General features: G+C 49.5%; 1 protein-coding gene across 1 annotated transcript; it reads left to right on the top strand.

The window, feature by feature from the left end:
* Positions 1 to 1,441: 1,441 nt before the first annotated feature.
* Positions 1,442 to 19,549, top strand: LOC309544137 (fatty-acid amide hydrolase 1-like; the record flags this gene model as incomplete). The annotated part of the gene is made up of 8 exons (XM_082276513.1): positions 1,442 to 1,563; positions 5,248 to 5,345; positions 7,607 to 7,706; positions 7,789 to 7,832; positions 10,628 to 10,667; positions 17,721 to 17,829; positions 18,829 to 18,974; positions 19,430 to 19,549. Exons 1-8 carry the CDS (start codon positions 1,495 to 1,497, stop codon positions 19,547 to 19,549), a joined length of 726 nt encoding a protein of 241 aa, XP_082132639.1. The 5' UTR covers positions 1,442 to 1,494.
* Between the last annotated feature and the right edge of the window lie 3,808 nt (positions 19,550 to 23,357).

The following is a 23,357-nucleotide window of genomic DNA, read 5'->3' as shown; positions in this document are numbered from 1 at the left end:
CATTGATCCTCCACGAGGTGAGATCTTCCATGGAGCCCCAGACTGAGGAGACTGACAGTTATTTTCTGTTTCTTCCAACCAACTGTTGTCACCTCTCACCAAGCTGCTTGGCGATGGTCTTGTAGCCATTCCAGCCTTGTGTAGGTCTCCAATCTTCTCCCTGACCTCCTTGGACAGCTCTTTGGTCTTGGCCATGGTGGAGAGATTGGAATCTGATTGGTTGATTCTGTGGACAGGTGTCTTCTATACAGGTAACAAGCTGAGATTAGGAGCACTCCCTATAAGAGAATCCTCCTAATCTCAGCTCATTACCTGTATAGAAGACACCTGGGAGCCAGAAATCTGCTGATTGGTCGGGGATCAAATACTTATTTCACTCATTAATAATAATAATCAATTTATAACTTTATGAAATGCGTTTTTCTGGATATTTTTGTTGTTATTCTGTCTCTCACTGGTAAAATAAACCGACCAATAAAATTATAGACTGATCATTTCTTTGTCAATGGGCTAACATACAAAATCAGGAGGGGGTCACTTACTTTTCCCCTCACTGTAACTGGCCAAATCTGCATAGGTGTCCCGGTCCCCCGATGATAGCGAATCACAGCCGCTGGAGGGGCTCACAAGGCTGGAGGAGATGTAGAGGCGGTCGGCCCCCAAGCTGACTTCACTTCCGCCGTCTGCCTGCAGGGGTCCCGGGACTTCTCCTCCAGCGGCAGACCGGGACACCTATGCAGATTTGGTCAGATATGTACTGCGAGTTCTAACACTTTAAATGAACTGCCCACTAGATGGCGCTTTTCCCCTTCTATACACCCAGAGGGGGAAATCGCACGCCATTCTTTGCAGTGTGATTTGCACCAATTTTATTTATTTATTTTTTTATTGACGCAAATAGACTCAGACCTGCCAATTAGGCTCCGTTCACATGTAGGCGTTTTGGGGCGTTTTTGGGGAGTTTTTCTGCTCTAGGATCAGCTCTCAAAACACCCAACAAGACAAATCCTATTCATTTCAATGGCCCCTGTTCACATCTGAGCGTTTTGACGCTGTGAGCAAAACGCCCAATGCTCAAAAAAGTACATGAGCTTCTTTTTGGGTAGATTACAGGCGTTTTCCATTGGTCTCTATTCAATCTAAAAACGCCTGCACCAAAAACGCCTGTAAAAACGCTGTAAATCGCGGTAAAAACGCGCGAAAACGCTACGCTCAGGTGTGAATGTAGCCTAAAAGAACGGTGTCAGTGCAATATTAGGTCTGGGTAATACTACAACCACAGAGGAGGATGGGAGTCGCTGAGTGTTGGCTGTTGTCTCATAAGGCGCCACCCGCAGGCTGTAATAGGGCAGTGCACTGCCAAGTGTCGGTACAATGTGGTTTGCTTGTGGCCGCCATCTCTTGGTATCTCTGGTGACTCCGGGTGTCGTTTTTCAGGTGTACTCCGGCACGCGGCCCCTTCGTATCGGGTACTACGAGGATGACGGCAGCACCATGGCGACTCCTTCCATGAGACGGGCCGTGCTGCAGACAAAGGAGCTCCTGGAGGGAGCCGGACATCAGGTGAGTCCAACCACGGGTAACTCTGCCTCCCACCCAGATCAAGCTGGAGGGGCTGGTGGGCGAAGATGGGGTGGAGCCAGGGCCAAGGCAAAGATGCCAACTGCCCCCTCCCCCCATGATGTGCAAGCTTTGGTGATCCTACACCCAGCAGTCACTCATTTTGTCAAAATCGCCGCCTGTCACTTCTCCTGTCCGAGAATCTGTCTCTCCGAAGGAAGGCGCCCGCATCCCTTTACTAAACCATTGCGCCCAGGGAAGCCGCCCCCTCCTGCCCACCCCTTGTCCCAGCCCTGGGGGGGGGGGGGGCACTTTGGGGCGTTCTGTCTCCAGTAGCAGAAAGTGATAAAATCCATAATATGAACTTTTCTTCTACTCCTCCCCCTCCAATACTGGCCATACAGGTGATGTGTACCGGGAACTGCTCTTACTGAGAGTGTGATCCCCGTCTCACCACCTCCATGACATCATTTCCATTGATGGAGCGCCATGACTCCCCTATGGGAGAGGTATGATGTCATGTCCTATTCTCAGTGTCTGGAGGGGGTGGGGTGTGCTATGGGGGAGGAGCCGCTATGGGAGAGGTATGATGTCATGTCCTTTGCTCAGTGTCTGGAGGGTGCGGGGTGTGCTATGGGGGAGGAGCCTCTTTTAGAGAGGTATGATGTCATGTCCTTTGCTCAGTGTCTGGAGGGTGCGGGGTGTGCTATGGGGGAGGAGCCTCTTTTAGAGAGGTATGATGTCATGTCCTGTGCTCAGTGTCTGGAGGGTGCGGGGTGTGCTATGGGGGAGGAGCCTCTATGGGAGAGGTATGATGTCATGTCCTGTGCTCAGTGTCTGGAGGGTGCGGGGTGTGCTATGGGGGAGGAGCCTCTATGGGAGAGGTATGATGTCATGTCCTGTGCTCAGTGTCTGGAGGGTGCGGGGTGTGTTATGGGGGAGGAGCCCCTATGGGAGAGGTATGATGTCATGTCCTGTGCTCAGTATCTGGAGGGGGCGCTATTCCCCACCAAGGACCCCACTGGTACTCCTTTTCGGATTATAGATAAATATGTGCCCCCATGGAGGGGGGTCCTACAGTTAGAGGAGTTTCACGTCTAGAAACGTATTGGATTTGTGAACTGAGATTATATTGGCCATATGGAACATCAAATGGGACGTCAATGCCTTTATCAATAAATCATAAATGTCAATATTAGCAGATTATAGATTATTCATGTTTCTCTTTAATTTAAAAAAAATAAAATGTATTTCTTATATCTGACACAAGTTTTATCTGGAGAATGATTTATTTATATGGAGTTGGTTTTATACTTCGATAAGTTTAAGGGGATTGTATTTCATGTATGGAGGAGGAATGAAGTGTTTGTGTCTTGTTGGCCACAAGTTTTCAGAATGACCCGGAGTTCCCCTATAAGTATAGAAATTATATTTATTTCACTTCTATCTTTTCATGTGTTGGCCACAAGTTTTCAGAATGACCCGGAGTTCCCCTATAAGTATAGAAATTATATTTATTTCACTTCTATCTTTTCATGTGACAACACTGAAGAAATGACACTTTGCTACAATGTAAAGTAGTGAGTGTACAGCTTGTATAACAGTGTAAATTTACTGTCCCCTCAAAATAACTCAACACACAGCCATTAATGTCTAAACCGCTGGCAACAAAAGTCAGTACACCCCTAAGTGACAATGTCCAAATTGGGCCCAATCAGCCATTTTCCCTCCCCGGTGTCATGTGACTCGTTAGTGTTACAACGTCTCAGATGTGAATGGGGAGCAGGTGTGTTACATTTGGTGTTATCGCTCTCACTCTCTCATACTGGTCACTGGAAGTTCAACATGGCACCTCATGGCAAAGAACTCTCTGAGGATCTGAAAAAAAGAATTGTTGCTCTACATAAAGATGGCCTAGGCTATAAGAAGATTGCCAAGACCCTGAAACTGAGCTGCAGCACGGTGGCCAAGACCATACAGCGGTATAACAGGACAGGTTCCACTCAGAACAGGCCTCACCATGGTCCACCAAAGAAGTTGAGTGCACGTGAAAGATGATGCACAAGAAAGCCCACAAACAGTTTGCTGAAGACAAGCAGACTAAGGACATGGATTACTGGAACCATCTCCTGTGGTCTGATGAGACCAAGATAAACTTATTTGGTGTCAGATGGTGTCAGGCGTGTGTGGGGGCAACCAGGTGAGGAGTACAAAGACAAGTGTGTCTTCCTACAGTCAGGCATGGTGGTGGGAGTGTCATGGTCTGGGGCTGCATGAGTGCTGCCGGCACTGGGGAGCTACAGATCATTGAGGGAACCATGAATGCCAACATGTACTGTGACATACTGAAGCAGAGCATGATCCCCTCCCTTCAGAGACTGGGCCGCAGGGCAGTATTCCAACATAACGACCCCAAACACCTCCAAGATGACCACTGCCTTGATAAAGAAGCTGAGGGTAAAGGTGATGGACTGGCCAAGCGTGTCTCCAGACCTAAACCCTATTGAGCATCTGTGGGGCATCCTCAAACAGAAGGGGGAGGAGCCCAAGGTCTCTAACATCCACCAGCTCTGTGATGTCATCATGGAGGAGGGGAAGAGAACTCCAGTGACAACCTGTGAAGCTCTGGTGAACTCCATGCCCAAGAGGGTTAAGGCAGTCCTGGAAAATAATGGCGGCCACACAAAATATTCACACTTTGGGCCCAATTTGGAGATTGTCACTTAAAAGTGTAATTTCTTCAGTGTTGTCACCTGAAAAGATAGAATGGGAGGGGTGTACTTACTTTTGTCAGATACTGTAAATCACTGGGCGGCCCATACACCAGTCAAGAAAAAAGAGCCCCATGCTCTCATAGTGTAAATTCTTCCAAAGTGAGTTTATTAACACGGTTAGAAAACACTTACAATGGTGTTGGAGAAATTCGGCATCCAACAGCCTATAACTCCCACAGTTCTGTTCGCAGCTGCGTATGCGTGGTGACGTCACAACTTCTGGCTCCACCCTATGCATTTTGTCACTGATGACATCATGAGGGGTGTGGATTTTTATCTGTTCTCTGAGGATGGAAGTCTTTGTTCTTCTGGGAAAAGTCTCTCCAGTTTTGGTGCTCACCTTTTTTCTTTGGATTGGACCTTCCTCAGCCTTGGAGGATTCCAAAAGTCTTGACTTTGGGGGGGTGGCTGGAATGGGACCTTTGGGGTTCTTCAAGTGGCTCCTGAACTTTGGGCGGCTCCCAGTCCTCTTAGTGAGGCCCATTTAGTGTGCCCCCCCCCCCCCGTTGTCCTGACTGAAGAAAATGGGATTGCTGTGAATTCCGTTTCTCAGAGACCATTGAGGGACCCAGGAAATGCTATTAGTACTGCTTTACCAGAAAACCGGGGCATGCTGGGAGTAGGAGGGGCTATCCTGGGCCGGGTTATGATTTTTCTGTTTGCCAGTATCCAGTCCTCCTGTAGGTGGCAGTATAACCTGATTGTATCTGAATTGCTGTGTCCCTGCATGGACTGGGAAATAGATAGTATGTGACACTCGTGTATGACGTCTGAGAGCCGACCGAATTGTCCTCACTACAGACGGTTTCCTGGCCACATTCTAAGAAATGAATGAGCCCGCGGTTTTGTTAGGGGCGGAGTCTAGTGTTTGCGCTCTCCAGGTGGCGATAACGTTGCTGATGTTTTCTTTCAGCTGGTTCCGTTCTCCCCTCCCTCCCTGGAAAGAGCCATGTATGAGCTGGTGGTGAAGGGGATACTGGCAGACGGAGGAACCACCTTCCTGGAGAACTTGTATGTATAACAGATATATCCTTCCCGGACTACAGTGACATCATCAATGTGTGTGTGACATCATCAGTGTGTGTGTGTGTGACATCATCAGTGTGTGTGTGTGACATCATCAGTGTGTGACATCATCAGTGTGTGTGTGTGACATCATCAGTGTGTGACATCATCAGTGTGTGTGTGACATCATCAGTGTGTGTGTGTGTGTGACATCATCAGTGTGTGTGTGACATCATCAGTGTGTGTGTGACATCATCAGTGTGTGTGTGTGACATCATCAGTGTGTGTGTGTGACATCATCAGTGTGTGTGTGTGTGACATCATCAGTGTGTGTGACATCATCAGTGTGTGTGTGTGTGTGTGTGTGACATCATCAGTGTGTGTGTGTGACATCATCAGTGTGTGTGTGTGACATCATCAGTGTGTGTGTGTGTGTGTGACATCATCAGTGTGTGTGTGTGTGTGACATCATCAGTGTGTGTGTGTGTGTGACATCATCAGTGTGTGTGTGTGTGTGACATCATCAGTGTGTGTGTGACATCAGTGTGTGTGTGATAGGGCTGCAACTAACGATTAATTTGTCTGTCGACTAATCTATCGATTATTTTTACGATTAGTCGACTAATCTAACGATTATTTTTATTTTATTTTTTTTTTTTGCTTAATTGAGTGTTTTTTTGATTAGCTAATATCCTGTAATTAATACAGACCCCTCAGTAAGCCCCCTCCCAGTACAGACCCCACAGTAAGCCCTCCCACCTAGTACAGACCACTTAGTAAGCCCCCCTCCCTGCAGCCAGTCAGTAGGAAAGACCCTATATGTCTCGTATGTAGGACTGTGCCTACCCATCATGTCCCAGGAGCTGTGGGCACCCACCCATGTCCCAGGAGCTGTGGGCACCCGCTCATCCATGTCCCAGGAGCTGTGCCTACCCACCCATGTCCCAGGAGCTGTGCCGACATGCCGAGCTCGGTCCCCTCAGACTCAGCCAGGACACTCGGAGCGCCGTCCTCCACATCCTGTGCGGGGCTAAGCATGGCAGTGTGGACAGAGCCTGGGAAAGGGGATTTCACCCGGCCGGCAATGCTTCAAGCGGCGCTGCGGCCGGCCAGGGTGCGTGTGACGTCATGTGTTGACGTGTCGACGCCTTTCACGCACGTCAACGATTTTTTGTAGTCGACGAGTCGTGGCAGCCCTAGTGTGTGACATCATCAGTGTGTGTGTGTGTGTGTGTGTGACATCATCAGTGTGTGTGTGACATCATCAGTGTGTGTGTGTGACATCATCAGTGTGTGTGTGTGACATCATCAGTGTGTGTGTGACATCATCTGTGTGTGTGACATCATCTGTGTGTGTGTGTGTGTGTGTGTGTGACATCATCAGTGTGTGTGTGTGACATCATCAGTGTGTGTGTGACATCATCAGTGTGTGTGTGTGACATCATCAGTGTGTGTGTGTGACATCATCAGTGTGTGTGTGACATCATCAGTGTGTGTGTGTGTGTGTGTGTGACATCATCAGTGTGTGTGTGTGTGTGTGTGTGACATCAACAGTGTGTGTGTGTGTGACATCAACAGTGTGTGTGTGTGACATCATCTGTGTGTGTGTGTGACATCATCTGTGTGTGACATCATCAGTGTGTGTGTGACATCATCATCGTGTGTGACATCATCATTGTGTGTGTGTGTGTGTGACATCATAAGTGTGTGTGACATCATCATCATTGTGTGTGACATCATCATCATTGTGTGTGACATCATCAGTGTGTGTGTGACATCATCATTGTGTGTGTGACATCATCAGTGTGTGTGTGTGTGTGTGTGTGACATCATCAGTGTGTGTGTGTGTGTGTGTGTGTGTGTGACATCAACAGTGTGTGTGTGTGTGTGACATCATCAGTGTGTGTGTGTGTGACATCATCTGTGTGTGTGTGTGACATCATCTGTGTGTGTGTGTGACATCATCTGTGTGTGACATCATCAGTGTGTGTGTGACATCATCATCGTGTGTGACATCATCATTGTGTGTGTGTGTGTGTGTGTGACATCATAAGTGTGTGTGACATCATCATCATTGTGTGTGACATCATCATCATTGTGTGTGACATCATCAGTGTGTGTGTGACATCATCATTGTGTGTGTGACATCATCAGTGTGTGTGTGTGTGTGTGTGACATCATCATTGTGTGTGTGACATCATCAGTGTGTGTGTGTGTGTGTGACATCATCATTGTGGGTGACATCCTCCTCCTCCTCTTCTCCTCAGTAAAGGAGATCTGGTTGACCCCAATCTGAAGACTCAGGTTACAGTCTATGCAATCCCGTCTTGGCTGAAGAGCGTTCTCTCTATTCTCGTCAGGCCATTGGTGAGTCTATGGGTGGTATACGGTATACGGTGTGTTGTGGAATATTGCCGACCAATCATCTCTCTGATCTCCGTCTCTCTAGTTTCCTCGACTGGCAAATACCCTGCAGAGCCTACGAGGTGTCAGGTCAGTTCTCTACGGGGGAATATTGGGGTACAGGGGGTGTACTGATCACTGATAATGGGGTACAGAGGGGTACTGATCACTGATAATGGGGTACAGAGGGGTACTGATCTCTGATAATGGAGTCCGACAGTATACAGCCCCCCTGCACAATAGTAATATAAAGTACCTGATGGTGCCGGTAATGCAGTAAAAAGTTCCATATAATAATAATATACAGTGGGTACGGAAAGTATTCAGACCCCCTTAAATTTTTCACTCTTTGTTATATTGCAGCCATTCTTCTTCCTCATGAATGTACACATAGCACCCCATACTGACAGAAAAACACAGAATTGTTGACATTGTTGCAGAAAAACTGAAATATCACATGGTCCTAAGTATTCAGACCCTTTGCTGTGACACTCATATATTTAACTCAGGTGCTTTCCATTTCTTCTGATCATCCTTGAGATGGTTCTACACCTTTATTTGAGTCCAGCTGTGTTTGATTATAATGATTGGACTTGATTAGGAAAGCCACACACCTGTCTATATAAGACCTTCCAGATCACAATGCATGTCAGAGCAAATGAGAATCATGAGGTCAAAGGAACTGCCTGAAGAGCTCAGAGACAGAATTGTGGCAAGGCACAGATCTGGCCAAGGTTACAAAAAGATTTCTGCTGCACTTAAGGTTCCTAAGAGCACAGTGGCCTCCATAATCCTCAAATCGTTTGGGACGACCAGAACCCTTCCTAGAGCTGGCCGTCCGGCCAAACTGAGCTATCAGGGGAGAAGAGCCTTGGTGAGAGAGGTAAAGAAGAACCCAAAGATCACTGTGGCTGAGCTCCAGAGATGCAGTCAGGAGATGGGAGAAAGTTGTAGAAAGTCAACCATCACTGCAGCCCTCCACCAGTCGGGGCTTTATGGCAGAGTGGCCCGACGGAAGCCTCTCCTCAGTGTAAGACACATGAAAGCCCGCATGGAGTTTGCTAAAAAAACACCTGAAGGACTCCAAGATGGTGAGAAATAAGATTCTCTGGTCTGATGAGACCAAAATAGAACTTTTTGGCCTTAATTCTAAGCGGTATGTGTGGAGAAAACCAGGCACTGCTCATCACCTGTCCAATACAGTCCCAACAGTGAAGCATGGTGGTGGCAGCATCATGCTGTGGGGGTGTTTTTCAGCTGCAGGGACAGGACGACTGGTTGCAATCGAGGGAAAGATGAATGCGGCCAAGTACAGGGATATCCTGGACAAAAACCTTCTCCAGAGTGCTCTGGACCTCAGACTGGGCCGAAGGTTTACCTTCCAACAAGACAATGACCCTAAGCACACAGCTAAAATAACGAAGGAGTGGCTTCACAACAACTCCGTGACTGTTCTTGAATGGCCCAGCCAGAGCCCTGACTTAAACCCAATTGAGCATCTCTGGAGAGACCTAAAAATGGCTGTCCACCAACGTTTACCATCCAACCTGACAGAACTGGAGAGGATCTGCAAGGAGGAATGGCAGAGGATCCCCAAATCCAGGTGTGAAAGACTTGTTGCATCTTTCCCAAAAAGACTCCTGGCTGTATTAGATCAAAAGGGGGCTTCTACTAAATACTGAGCAAAGGGTCTGAATACTTAGGACCATGTGATATTTCAGTTTTTCTTTTTTAATAAATCTGCAACAATGTCAACAATTCTGTGTTTTTCTGTCAGTATGGGGTGCTATGTGTACATTCATGAGGAAGAAGAATGGCTGCAATATAACAAAGAGTGAAAAATTTAAGGGGGTCTGAATACTTTCCGTACCCACTGTATAATAATACATAATGATACATACAAAGAGAAAATTAAATATAAAGCAAATATTCAACAATGGTGAACCCCCCATCCCCCATGGCAAATTCAACCTCCAATAAAGGTGCAAATTACTATAATAATCCCATAATTCTCAGTGACCAATGTAATATAATGAATAGAAGAGTGATGCTGGCGCCCTCTAGTGATAAAACTGATAAATGGAAATGCTCCTCTATAAATCCAATCACGGCGATCAATGTCCTGCGAATCCTCATTCTTGTGTCACACCACCAGCCAATCAATGCGCTCACCTATAAAAGGTCTAAACACGCCTTCTCCTGAAGGGTAGCAATCCAATGGCGAGCAGCTTCTAGGGGGTCTCCTCTCCCAGGGAGAGTTGCTGTTGGTTGGGTGTGCAGTGATCTTGGTGCAGGAAGTTCTCAAAGGGTTAAAAAAGCCAACATAATGCTGAACTGCATAAAACTGGGGTTCTATTTATAGACATTAAAGTCACACTCACATTTATTAGTGCACACACTCTGTGAGGAAGTCACGTGACGAGTGACGAAACGCGTCAGACCAGCTTTGTGACGTCATCATGCTGAAGTAGGAAGTACATCCCCCCTCCCCCTGAGCTGAGCCATTGCTGCTATTTAAATGACCATTAAGGGGACCATCCATCCCCCTAAAGTGTCAGCTCTTTACCCGAGTGACTTCCTGTGTCCTTCATTGGAGGAGGAAGAGGATGGGATTCTTGGAATCCATTGAGGGGCGTGGCTCCCCACCTTCGTGTTATTGGTCCTAGTACTGAGGCATGCTGGGAGTAGGAGGGGTTATCCTGGGTTGGCTCCTGTAGGGGGCAGTATAACCCAAAAGTGAAAGTCCCTCTATGGTGCTTCAAGTGTATGTTGGGTGAGGTGGGGTATAAGGGGGATCTCACATCTTTTAGTGTACTGTATACAGTAATGTGGGGGAGGGGGAGATTTCTGGGGGAAAACTGACAGTTGATGTTTCCCCCCTGCAGTTCTGTGAAGGACCTCTGGAAGCAGCACCAAGCGGTGGAGGTAAGTCGTCTTATATTCCCATCATATGTTCCATAGAGACCAGCCACCCCCGCCCCACAGACTCCATTATAATACATCCACCCTCCCCCACCCAGCATGGGGCAACTCTGTGTGTCTGTATATACCCCTACAGTCACTGCGAGGAGCTCCGCTATACAGTGTAATGAGGGGGGAAGAGTCACATGGCCACCAAGCCCCTCCCCCTACAGTTACTGTGAGGAGCTCCGCTATACAGTGTAATGAGGGGGGAAGAGTCACATGGCCACCAAGCCCCTCCCCCTACAGTCACTGCGAGGAGCTCCGCTATACAGTGTAATGAGAGGGAGGAGTCACTTGGCCACCAAGCCCCTCCCCCTACAGTTACTGTGAGGAGCTCCGCTATACAGTGTAATGAGGGGGGAAGAGTCACATGGCCACCAAGCCCCTCCCCCTACAGTTACTGTGAGGAGCTCCGCTATACAGTGTAACGAGGGGGAGGAGTCACGCAGGTCACATGATCACAGTGGCTGTGGGGTGATGGTTTCTGGTATATTTTGGGATGTGTCATGACAGGGCCTCCTGCTGTGTTATTGGAATTATGGGATACAATGGGGAAATAATGATTGGCTCCCTGCAGATTACCAAGAAATGGGGGGTGTATAATTTTATCATCGGTGTATTTTATATGATAGAGACAGAATATCAACCAAAAATCCAGAAAAATCACATGATACAAATGTTATAAATGGAGTTGCAGTTCAGTGAGTAAAATAAGTATTTGATCCTCTTAGTAGTTCCCCATGACCTTAATGTGCTTCTTCTTGAGCCACTCTTTTGTTGCCTTGGCTGTATGTTTTGGGTCATTGTCCTACTGGAAGACCCATCCATGACCCATCTGGTGACTGTAGGGAGGGTGACTGTAGAGACAGTGACTGTAGGGACGGTGACTGTAGGGAAGGTGACTGTAGGGACGGTGACTGTAGGGACGGTGACTGTAGGGGCGGTGACTGTAGGGACGGTGACTGTAGGGAAGGTGACTGTAGGGACGGTGACTGTAGGGGCGGTGACTGTAGGGGCGGTGAGTGTAGGGGCGGTGAGTGTAGGGGCGGTGACTGTAGGGGCGGTGACTGTAGGGGCGGTGACTGTAGGGACGGTGACTGTAGGGAAGGTGACTGTAGAAATGGTGACTGTAGGGAGGGTGACTGTAGGGGCGGTGACTGTAGGGGCGGTGACTGTAGGGGCGGTGACTGTAGGGGCGGTGACTGTAGGGATGGTGACTGTAGAAATGGTGACTGTAGGGGCGGTGACTGTAGGGAGGGTGACTGTAGGGGCGGTGACTGTAGGGGCGGTGACTGTAGGGGCGGTGACTGTAGGGACGGTGACTGTAGGGACGGTGACTGTAGGGAAGGTGACTGTAGGGACGGTGACTGTAGGGAAGGTGAATGTAGGGAAGGTGAGTGTAGGGGAAGGTGAGTGTAGGGAAGGTGACTGTAGGGAAGGTGACTGTAGGGAAGGTGACTGTAGGGAAGGTGACTGTAGGGGAAGGTGACTGTAGGGATGGTGACTGTAGGGAAGGTGACTGTAGGGACGGTGAGTGTAGGGAAGGTGACTGTTGGGACGGTGACTGTAGAGATGGTGACTGTAGGGACGGTGACTGTAGGGAAGGTGACTGTAGGGAAGGTGACTGTAGGGAAGGTGACTGTAGGGACGGTGACTGTAGGGAAGGTGACTGTAGGGGCGGTGAGTGTAGGGGAAGGTGAGTGTAGGGGAAGGTGAGTGTAGGGGAAGGTGAGTGTAGGGGAAGGTGAGTGTAGGGGAAGGTGACTGTAGGGAAGGTGACTGTAGGGAAGGTGACTGTAGGGATGGTGACTGTAGGGAAGGTGACTGTAGGGGAAGGTGACTGTAGGGGAAGGTGACTGTAGGGAAGGTGACTGTAGGGAAGGTGACTGTAGGGAAGGTGACTGTAGGGATGGTGACTGTAGGGATGGTGACTGTAGGGAAGGTGACTGTAGGGACGGTGAGTGTAGGGGCGGTGACTGTAGGGGCGGTGACTGTAGGGGCGGTGACTGTAGGGACGGTGACTGTAGGGGCGGTGACTGTAGGGGCGGTGAGTGTAGGGGCGGTGAGTGTAGGGGAAGGTGAGTGTAGGGATGGTGACTGTAGAGATGGTGACTGTAGGGACGGTGAGTGTAGGGACGGTGAGTGTAGGGGCGGTGAGTGTAGGGGCGGTGAGTGTAGGGGCGGTGACTGTAGGGACGGTGACTGTAGGGAAGGTGACTTTAGGGAAGGTGACTTTAGGGACGGTGACTGTAGGGAAGGTGACTGTAGAAATGGTGACTGTAGGGAGGGTGACTGTAGGGGCGGTGACTGTAGGGGCGGTGACTGTAGGGGCGGTGACTGTAGGGGCGGTGACTGTAGGGATGGTGACTGTAGGGAAGGTGACTGTTGGGACGGGGACTGTAGAGATGGTGACTGTAGGGACGGTGACTGTAGGGAAGGTGACTGTAGGGAAGGTGACTGTAGGGAAGGTGACTGTAGGGAAGGTGACTGTAGGGACGGTGACTGTAGGGAAGGTGACTGTAGGGAGGGTGACTGTAGGGGCGGTGACTGTAGGGGCGGTGACTGTAGGGGCGGTGACTGTAGGGATGGTGACTGTAGGGAAGGTGACTGTTGGGACGGGGACTGTAGAGATGGTGACTGTAGGGACGGTGACTGTAGGGACGGTGACTGTAGGGACGGTGACTGTAGGGGCGGTGACTGTAGGGGAAGGTGACTGTAGGGAAGGTGACTGTAGGGATGGTGACTGTAGGGATGGTGACTGTAGGGATGGTGACTGTAGGGAAGGTGACTGTAGGGACGGTGAGTGTAGGGAAGGTGAGTGTAGGGATGGTGAGTGTAGGGGACGGTGACTGTAGGGACGGTGACTGTAGGGACGGTGACTGTAGGGGAAGGTGACTGTAAGGGACGGTGACTGTAAGGGAAGGTGACTGTAGGGAAGGTGACTGTAGGGATGGTGACTGTAGGGATGGTGACTGTAGGGACGGTGACTGTAGGGAAGGTGACTGTAGGGACGGTGACTGTAGGGACGGTGACTGTAGGGACGGTGACTGTAGGGACGGTGACTGTAGGGAAGGTGACTGTAGGGATGGTGACTGTAGGGATGGTGACTGTAGGGAAGGTGACTGTAGGGATGGTGACTGTAGGGACGGTGACTGTAGGGACGGTGACTGTAGGGACGGTGACTGTAGGGACGGTGACTGTAGGGAAGGTGACTGTAGGGACGGTGACTGTAGGGATGGTGACTGTAGGGATGGTGACTGTAGAGAAGGTGACTAGGGACGGTGACTGTAGGGACGGTGACTGTAGAGAAGGTGACTGTAGGGACGGTGACTGTAGGGAAGGTGACTGTAGGGACGGTGACTGTAGGGACGGTGACTGTAGGGACGGTGACTGTAGGGATGGTGACTGTAGGGAAGGTGACTGTAGGGACGGTGACTGTAGGGAAGGTGACTGTAGAGAAGGTGACTAGGGACGGTGACTGTAGGGACGGTGACTGTAGAGAAGGTGACTGTAGGGACGGTGACTGTAGGGAAGGTGACTGTAGGGACGGTGACTGTAGGGACGGTGACTGTAGGGACGGTGACTGTAGGGACGGTGACTGTAGGGATGGTGACTGTAGAGAAGGTGACTAGGGACGGTGACTGTAGGGACGGTGACTGTAGAGAAGGTGACTGTAGGGACGGTGACTGTAGGGAAGGTGACTGTAGGGACGGTGACTGTAGGGACGGTGACTGTAGGGATGGTGACTGTAGGGAAGGTGACTGTAGGGACGGTGACTGTAGGGAAGGTGACTGTAGAGAAGGTGACTAGGGACGGTGACTGTAGGGACGGTGACTGTAGAGAAGGTGACTGTAGGGACGGTGACTGTAGGGAAGGTGACTGTAGGGACGGTGACTGTAGGGACGGTGACTGTAGGGACGGTGACTGTAGGGACGGTGACTGTAGGGAAGGTGACTGTAGGGACGGTGACTGTAGGGAAGGTGACTGTAGGGAAGGTGACTGTAGGGACGGTGACTGTAGGGACGGTGACTGTAGGGAAGGTGACTGTAGGGACGGTGACTGTAGGGACGGTGACTGTAGGGAAGGTGACTGTAGGGACGGTGACTGTAGGGACGGTGACTGTAGGGACGGTGACTGTAGGGAAGGTGACTGTAGGGAAGGTGACTGTAGGGATGGTGACTGTAGGGAAGGTGACTGTAGGGACGGTGACTGTAGGGACGGTGACTGTAGGGATGGTGACTGTAGGGAAGGTGACTGTAGGGACGGTGACTGTAGGGAAGGTGACTGTAGGGATGGTGACTGTAGGGATGGTGACTGTAGGGATGGTGACTGTAGGGATGGTGACTGTAGGGACGGTGACTGTAGGGATGGTGACTGTAGGGAAGGTGACTGTAGGGAAGGTGACTGTAGGGACGGTGACTGTAGGGACGGTGACTGTAGAGAAGGTGACTGTAGGGACGGTGACTGTAGGGAAGGTGACTGTAGAGAAGGTGACTGTAGGGATGGTGACTGTAGGGACGGTGACTGTAGGGAAGGTGACTGTAGGGACGGTGACTGTAGGGATGGTGACTGTAGGGATGGTGACTGTAGAGAAGGTGACTAGGGACGGTGACTGTAGAGAAGGTGACTGTAGGGACGGTGACTGTAGAGAAGGTGACTGTAGGGACGGTGACTGTAGGGAAGGTGACTGTAGGGACGGTGACTGTAGGGACGGTGACTGTAGGGATGGTGACTGTAGGGATGGTGACTGTAGAGAAGGTGACTGTAGGGACGGTGACTGTAGGGAAGGTGACTGTAGGGACGGTGACTGTAGGGAAGGTGACTGTAGGGACGGTGACTGTAGGGATGGTGACTGTAGGGAAGGTGACTGTAGGGAAGGTGACTGTAGGGACGGTGACTGTAGGGACGGTGACTGTAGAGAAGGTGACTGTAGGGACGGTGACTGTAGGGAAGGTGACTGTAGAGAAGGTGACTGTAGGGATGGTGACTGTAGGGACGGTGACTGTAGGGAAGGTGACTGTAGGGACGGTGACTGTAGGGATGGTGACTGTAGGGATGGTGACTGTAGAGAAGGTGACTAGGGACGGTGACTGTAGAGAAGGTGACTGTAGGGACGGTGACTGTAGAGAAGGTGACTGTAGGGACGGTGACTGTAGGGAAGGTGACTGTAGGGACGGTGACTGTAGGGACGGTGACTGTAGGGATGGTGACTGTAGGGATGGTGACTGTAGAGAAGGTGACTGTAGGGACGGTGACTGTAGGGAAGGTGACTGTAGGGACGGTGACTGTAGGGAAGGTGACTGTAGGGACGGTGACTGTAGGGAAGGTGACTGTAGGGACGGTGACTGTAGGGAAGGTGACTGTAGGGACGGTGACTGTAGGGAAGGTGACTGTAGGGAAGGTGACTGTAGGGAAGGTGACTGTAGGGACGGTGACTGTAGGGATGGTGACTGTAGGGAAGGTGACTGTAGGGAAGGTGACTGTAGGGACGGTGACTGTAGGGACGGTGACTGTAGGGATGGTGACTGTAGGGATGGTGACTGTACATGTGTCTTCCTGAGGAGGAGGACCTTGTGGGAGCTGCAGGATTTTAGTCCATGGCGGTGTATTGTGTTACCAATGGTGTGTTTGGTGACTGTGGTCCCAACTGCTTTGAGATCATTCACAAGCTCCTCCCATGTATTCTGGGCGGATCCCTCACTTTTCTCATGACCATCCTCACCCCATGAGGAGAAATCTTCCATGGAGCTCCACACTGAGGACCATTGATGGTTATTTTGTATTTCTTCCATTTGTGAATAATCGCTCCAACATTTGTCTCCTTCTCACCAAGCTGCTTGGCGATGGTCTTGTAGCCATTCCAGCCTTGTGCCGGTCTCCAATCTTCTCCCCGACCTCCTCTGACAGCTCTTTGGTCTTCCCATGATGGTGAGCTGTGATTGGAGGAAAGAGATTCTGTGGGCGGGTGTCTTCTATACATATAACGAGTTGTCATTAGGAGCTCCTTCTTACATTGACAGGACTAATCTGTGTCCCACATGAGCCCCTACTGTATCCAGTTTGTGGGGGGCGGAGTTATTGTTGGTTGGTCGGGGATCAAATACTTATTTTACTCACTGAACTGCAACTCCATTTATAACATTTGTATCATGTGATTTTCTGATATTCTGTCTCTATCATAAAATACACCGATGATAAAAATTATACACCGCCCATTTCTATGTAATCTGCAGGGATCAAATCATTATCCCCCTCCTGTATAATATGAGATATATTATGGGATATATTATGGGATGTGTCACGGTGAGCCCTCTTGCTGTGTGTTGGATATTATGGGATATCTCTGATATATTATGGGATATATTATGGGATATCTCTGGTATATTATGGGATATATTATGGGATATCTCTGGTGTATTATGGGATATATTATGGGATATCTCTGGTGTATTATGGGATATATTATGGGATATCTCTGGTATATTATGGGATATCTCTGGTGTATTATGGGATATATTATGGGATATCTCTGGTATATTATGGGATATCTCTGGTATATTATGGGATATATTATGGGATATCTCTGGTATATTATGGGATATCTCTGGTATATTATGGGATATATTATGGGATATCTCTGGTATATTATGGGATATCTCTGGTATATTATGGGATATCTCTGGTATATTATGGGATATATTATGGGATATCTCTGGTATATTATGGGATATATTATGGGATATCTCTGGTATATTATGGGATATATTATGGGATATCTCTGGTATATTATGGGATATCTCTGGTGTATTATGGGATATATTATGGGATATCTCTGGTATATTATGGGATATCTCTGGTATATTATGGGATATCTCTGGTATATTATGGGATATATTATGGGATATCTCTGGTGTATTATGGGATATATTATGGGATATCTCTGGTATATTATGGGATATCTCTGGTATATTATGGGATGTCTCCCTCTGTGAGCCCTCTTGCTGTGTGTTGCAGGCGTACCGCCAGGAATTCCTTTCCCTCTGGAGGAAGGAGAAGTTGGACGCGCTCGTCTGTCCTATTCTTGGTCCGGCTCTGTCCATCGGATTTCCTGGAAAACTGTCAAGTATGTGGCATTGCTGTCCGTCCTCAGCTGCCCTTCCTCGTACAGTGCAGGCGCCGGCCACACCAGCTGTATACTGTGCTGTGCCCTTCCCCCTCCGGACTCCTCCCCCTGCACACCCTCACATTTAAGGAGACAGTAACGCCTGTGAATGGAAGTGATCCCAGTATATTCTGCATCCGTCTGATCATTGTGGAGCATCATGTTCACACTCATAGGCCGACACTCATAGGCCGACCTATCAGAACAGAGCACACCTAACCAGCTAGTAGGGGCCAGGGTACTGCAGAGGAGGAGCTGAGGTACCACAGAGGAGGGGCCAGAGAACTGCAAGTTAGGGCACCACAGAGGAGTGGAAGAGTAGAGTTTTGTCCAGTCGGTTGTTTCTCTGAGTCTGCAGTTTACTATGGAAATAGAGGCAGGTCCCCCAAAGCACAGACACCCCCCCCCCCAGTTGTAGGGCAGGGAAGGTCCTGTCCATGCACAGACCCCACCTCCCCCCCAGCCATGAAGTAATGAAGGTCCCACCCACACACAGATCCCCCCCAGTCATGGGGTGGGGAAGGTCCTGCCCCCCCGTTCATGAAGTAAGGTGCCCCCCAAAGCACAGACCCCCCCCACCGGTCATGGGTTGAGGAAATGTCCCACCCATGCAGAGATTCTGGGGATGGGGAAGGTCCTGCCCATGCACAAACCCCACTCAGTCATAAATTGAGGAAGGTCCCACCCATGCACAGACCCCCCTCAGTCATAAAGTGACAAAGGTCCTGCCCACGCAGAGCCCCCCCAGTCATGGGGTGAGGAAAGGTCCTGCCCATGCACAAACTCCACCCCCCGGTCATAAATTGAGGGAGGTCCCACCCATGCACAGACCCCGGTCATGGGGTGGGGGGAGGTCCCGCACAGACACTCATATTCCTCCCATTCATCATCTTTATGGTCTTCTGTGTGTGGCTGACTGATGACATTACATTCCTGATCACATGACTTCCTCTCTTCCAGGCGCCGTCTCATACACCGTCTTATATAATTTGCTGGACTTTCCGGTCGGCGTCCTTCCAGTTACCACGGTGACCAGAGAAGACGAGGAGGCGCTGAGGAGCTACGAGGGTCACTACAGGGACTTCTGGGACAGACTGCTGAAGAAGGTGAATGTTCATCATCCGGTACGGCCAGTCCTGCGATGTACAGCCGGAGAGGTGACACCCTGAGCTCCTAAATGAGGAATTCTCCTTCCTGTGTCACCTCTCCGCCTCCAGCCTCCTCATTGGACAGAGAACCAGCATTGCCTCTGTGAGCCGGCCCACCAAGGAGCAGAGTGAGCTCAGTGCCTGGCAGAGCTGTGCACATTGCAGGACTGGCTGGACAGAACGATATTGTGTATGTGGGCGGAGTCATTGTTTCAAGTGTGACGCCCATTTTTTATGTTTTATAAAAGTTTTGTGATTGAGGGTGGAGGTGCGGGGGATGGTTCAGATTGTCAGGAGATGGTATTCCTGAAATCCAGAGTACACAGAACACTGAAAACCCGCCCCTGTGCCTCCCCCTCCCCCCCCATATCTGTGCCCCGCCTTCTAACACGTGCTATGATTGGCTCCCGCAGGCATTGGAGGACGGCGTGGGGCTCCCGGTGGCGGTGCAGTGTGTGGCGCTCCCGTGGCAGGAAGAGCAATGTCTCCGCCTGATGAAGGAGGTGGAGTCAGTGACGCGGATGAATCGTTAACGCGGAGTTCTCCTGTAATATCATCACATGAAGAATTTATCAATCGTCCCACAGCTCCGCCCACTCTGAACCTATCACTCAGCTCCGCCCACTCTGAGCCTGTCACTCAGCTCCGCCCCTCTCTGAACCTATCCCTCAGCTCCGCCCCTCTCTGAACCTATCCCTCAGCTCCGCCCCTCTCTGAACCTATCACTCAGCTCCGCCCCTCTCTGAACCTATCACTCAGCTCCGCCCCTCTCTGAGCCTGTCACTCAGCTCCGCCCCTCTCTGAGCCTGTCACTCAGCTCCGCCCCTCTCTGAGCCTGTCACTCAGCTCCGCCCCTCTCTGAGCCTGTCACTCAGCTCCGCCCCTCTCTGAGCCTGTCACTCAGCTCCGCCCCACTCTGAACCTATCACTCAGCTCCGCCCCACTCTGAACCTATCCCTCAGCTCCGCCCCTCTCTGAACCTATCCCTCAGCTCCGCCCCTCTCTGAGCCTGTCACTCAGCTCCGCCCCTCTCTGAGCCTGTCACTCAGGTCCGCCCCACTCTGAACCTATCACTCAGCTCCGCCCCACTCTGAACCTATCCCTCAGCTCCGCCCCTCTCTGAACCTATCCCTCAGCTCCGCCCCTCTCTGAACCTATCCCTCAGCTCCGCCCCTCTCTGAACCTATCCCTCAGCTCCGCCCCTCTCTGAGCCTGTCACTCAGCTCCGCCCCTCTCTGAGCCTGTCACTCAGGTCCGCCCCTCTTTAAACCTGTCACTCAGCTCCGCCCCTCTTTGAGCCTGTCACTCAGCTCCGCCCCTCTTTGAGCCTGTCACTCAGCTCCGCCCCTCTTTGAGTCTGTCACTCAGCTCCGCCCCTCTTTGAGCCTGTCACTCAGCTCCGCCCCTCTCTGAACCTTTCACTCAGCTCCGCCCCTCTGAACCTTTCACTCAGCTCCGCCCCTCCTCTGTGCCTGTCACTCAGCTCTGCCCCACTCTGAATCTATCACTCCGCCCTATTCTGAACCTATCACACAACTCCACCTACCTCCTCAGTGGGAGGGACTTGATGGGACATGGATTTTAGACGTTTGTTGGCTCCCATAAAGGGGGCGTTGTTTTATGAAGAATAAATTGGTGATTTTCATTCTCAGGAATCCTCCAATCAGCACATCCGTCCCAAAGTCTATAATCAATATCAGATCGTTATATTAAAAGAGGGGTGGAGCTATCCTTGGACTCCGCCCATTTCCTGGAATTACATTCCACTTCAGGAGAAAAAATCAAACCACAAAATGTAACAAAATCCACCGAATGAATGAATCGGCCGCTCCCCGCATTCCTCTGCTTCCTGCGCCATGTGGGGGGACCCCTGTGTACCCCACTTGTGGGCGGGCCTATGAGATCTCTATTCATTCCAATCATTCCATTGGTTGATTTTCATGTATATATAAAACCTTTCTTGTTTTCTCGTACGTCCCCTCCCCCCATTTCATATCATTTTATAAGGATCTGATATCATATCCAACATTCCGATGTATTCCGGTGTGATTGGGGGAGGGGCCCTCTAGGGGGCGCAATAATCCGTTTCTGATTTAATGTCGATTTTTTTTGGTCTCACATTTCAACTGATTGTAAAATATAAGTTCTGATTGTAAAATAAAAGTTCTGATTGTAGCGGATGTTGTTCTGAGTTCCTTACAAGTCGCTTGGCGTCTTTTTCTGCGTCACCGGAACGATTTTAACCCCTCGCTGATCCGGCTTTACTGACACTTTTTGTTTAATCCGTACTTTGTTGCTAGAAAATTTTGAACCCCCAAACTTCATACATTTTTTTTTTTAGCAGACACCCCAGGGAATAAAATGGTGATCATTGCACTTTATTTATGTATTTTTGTCGCACGATATTTCTGCAGCTGTTTTTCAAAGGCAATTTTTTTGCAAAAAATACATTTTGGTGAATAATAAAAATAAAAAAAAAAATCAATATTTATCCAAATTTGTAAAATGTATAAAATATAAAAGAAGTCACGCCGAGTAAATAGATACCCAACGCGTCGCGCTTTAAAAGTTTGCACTCTCGTGGGATGGCGACAAACTGCGATACCGAAAAATCTCCATAGGCAACGCTTTAATTGCCGTTGTAGGTTACCAGTTTAGAGTAACGCCCCTTTCACACTGTGCGACTTTTCCTGTGATTTGGGACTGCAGAGTCACATGACCATCCGTACCCCATGATATCCAATGAGTTCATATCTGTGCGACTTCAAGTCATAACGACTTCAAAGTAATCCCAGCCACTTCATTGGGCCGATTTTAATGCGTTTCGAGGCCCATAGACTCAGGCATTGCTTCAAGTCCCATCAAAAATGCTGCAAAATCGCATTAAAATCCTGGCAAAAAAAATTGCGATTAAAATCGGGCGACTTTTATAAGTGTGAAAGGGGCTTTACAGAGGCGGTCTAGCACTAGAATTATTGCTCTCGCTCTGACGTTCGCGGCGATACCTCACATGTGTGGTCACATACACATGCACAACTTACGTATGCGTTCACTTCTGCGCCCGAGCACTGAGGGACGGGCGCTTTCATTTGTTTTTGTTTTTTTTTCTTGTTTATTTTACTTTTTATTTTTACACTTTCCCTTTTTTTAGTGTTTTTTTTTTATCACTTTTATTTCTATTCGAAATGTAAACATCCCATGTAATAAAAAAAAAAAAAGGGGGTGACCGGTCCTCTTTATGGAGAGATCTGAGGTGAAAAAGACCCCAAATTTCTCCTTTACCTTTTAAAAGCTAAAGATCAAAAAAAATGTTTTTTTGACCTTTTTGCTTAAGAAAAAAAAAATGTACTCCCAGCCTGGACAGGAAGTGAGGTCATGACGTTTCTCCGGTCCTCCAAGGCCATAGAGGTGATCAGAGAGTTTTTACTCCTCCAAGCTCACGCGCAGAAGCAAACACTTACACAAGTCCCGCCCACATATGTAAACGCTGTTCAAACCGCACATGTGAGGTATCGCCGCGATCATTGGAACGAGAGCAATAATTCCATCCCCCGACCTCCGCTGTAACTCTAAGCTTGTAATTGTTAAGATTTTTAAAGCGTCACCTATGGAGATTTTTAAGCACCGTAGTTTATCGCCATTTCACGGGCGTGCGCAATTTTAATGCTTTACTGTTTTATTTTTTTTTAATTCATGAAAATGTATTTCTTCGCCAAAAAAATTGCCTTCAAAAGACCACTGCGCAAATACCGTGTGACATCAAAGATTGCAACGATCACCATTTTATTCTCTAGGGTCACAATGGACGTCGCTCACCCCTTGTGATAGCAATAAAGTTAATAAAAAATAAAGCAACAGTTTAAAAAAAAAAAAAAAAAAGATAGTTTTAAATTAAATAAATAAAATTGTTCTGCACAGTATCACTTCTCCCCCGCCCCTGGCCCCTCCCCCTCCGGTAGGTGTCAGGTCTCAGTCTCAGAGGCTCCGGTATTCTCTCTCTGGCTTTATCCTCCGTCATGCTGCTCGCTATCATTTCCCGGCTGATCCCGGCGCTCCTGCTGGACCTGGTCCTGGTATCGGTGCTCCTGGCGGTGGGGGGGGTCAGTATTGGTATGGATGGGGGGGGAGGAAGACGAGGATGAAGATGGAGAACGCTCAGACACAGAGGGACGACGCGCTGGAGAAGATGGAGAAGATCACCCAGAGATATAAAGCCCGGGTATTACCACTGGGGGGGGGGTAATGCTGTCCTCTGGGGGTATTATTATCCTAAGGGGGGGCATACTGTTCTCTGGGGGTATTCTTTTCCTCTAGGAGGTATTCCCCAGGGGGGGGGGTATT

The sequence above is a fragment of the Pelophylax lessonae genome (assembly GCF_965119305.1).
Source record: "Pelophylax lessonae genome assembly, contig: HAP1_SCAFFOLD_1187, whole genome shotgun sequence".
Lineage (NCBI taxonomy): Eukaryota > Metazoa > Chordata > Amphibia > Anura > Ranidae > Pelophylax > Pelophylax lessonae.
Note: the sequence above shows the minus strand (reverse complement) of the source record. Positions and strands in the feature narration are given on the sequence as shown.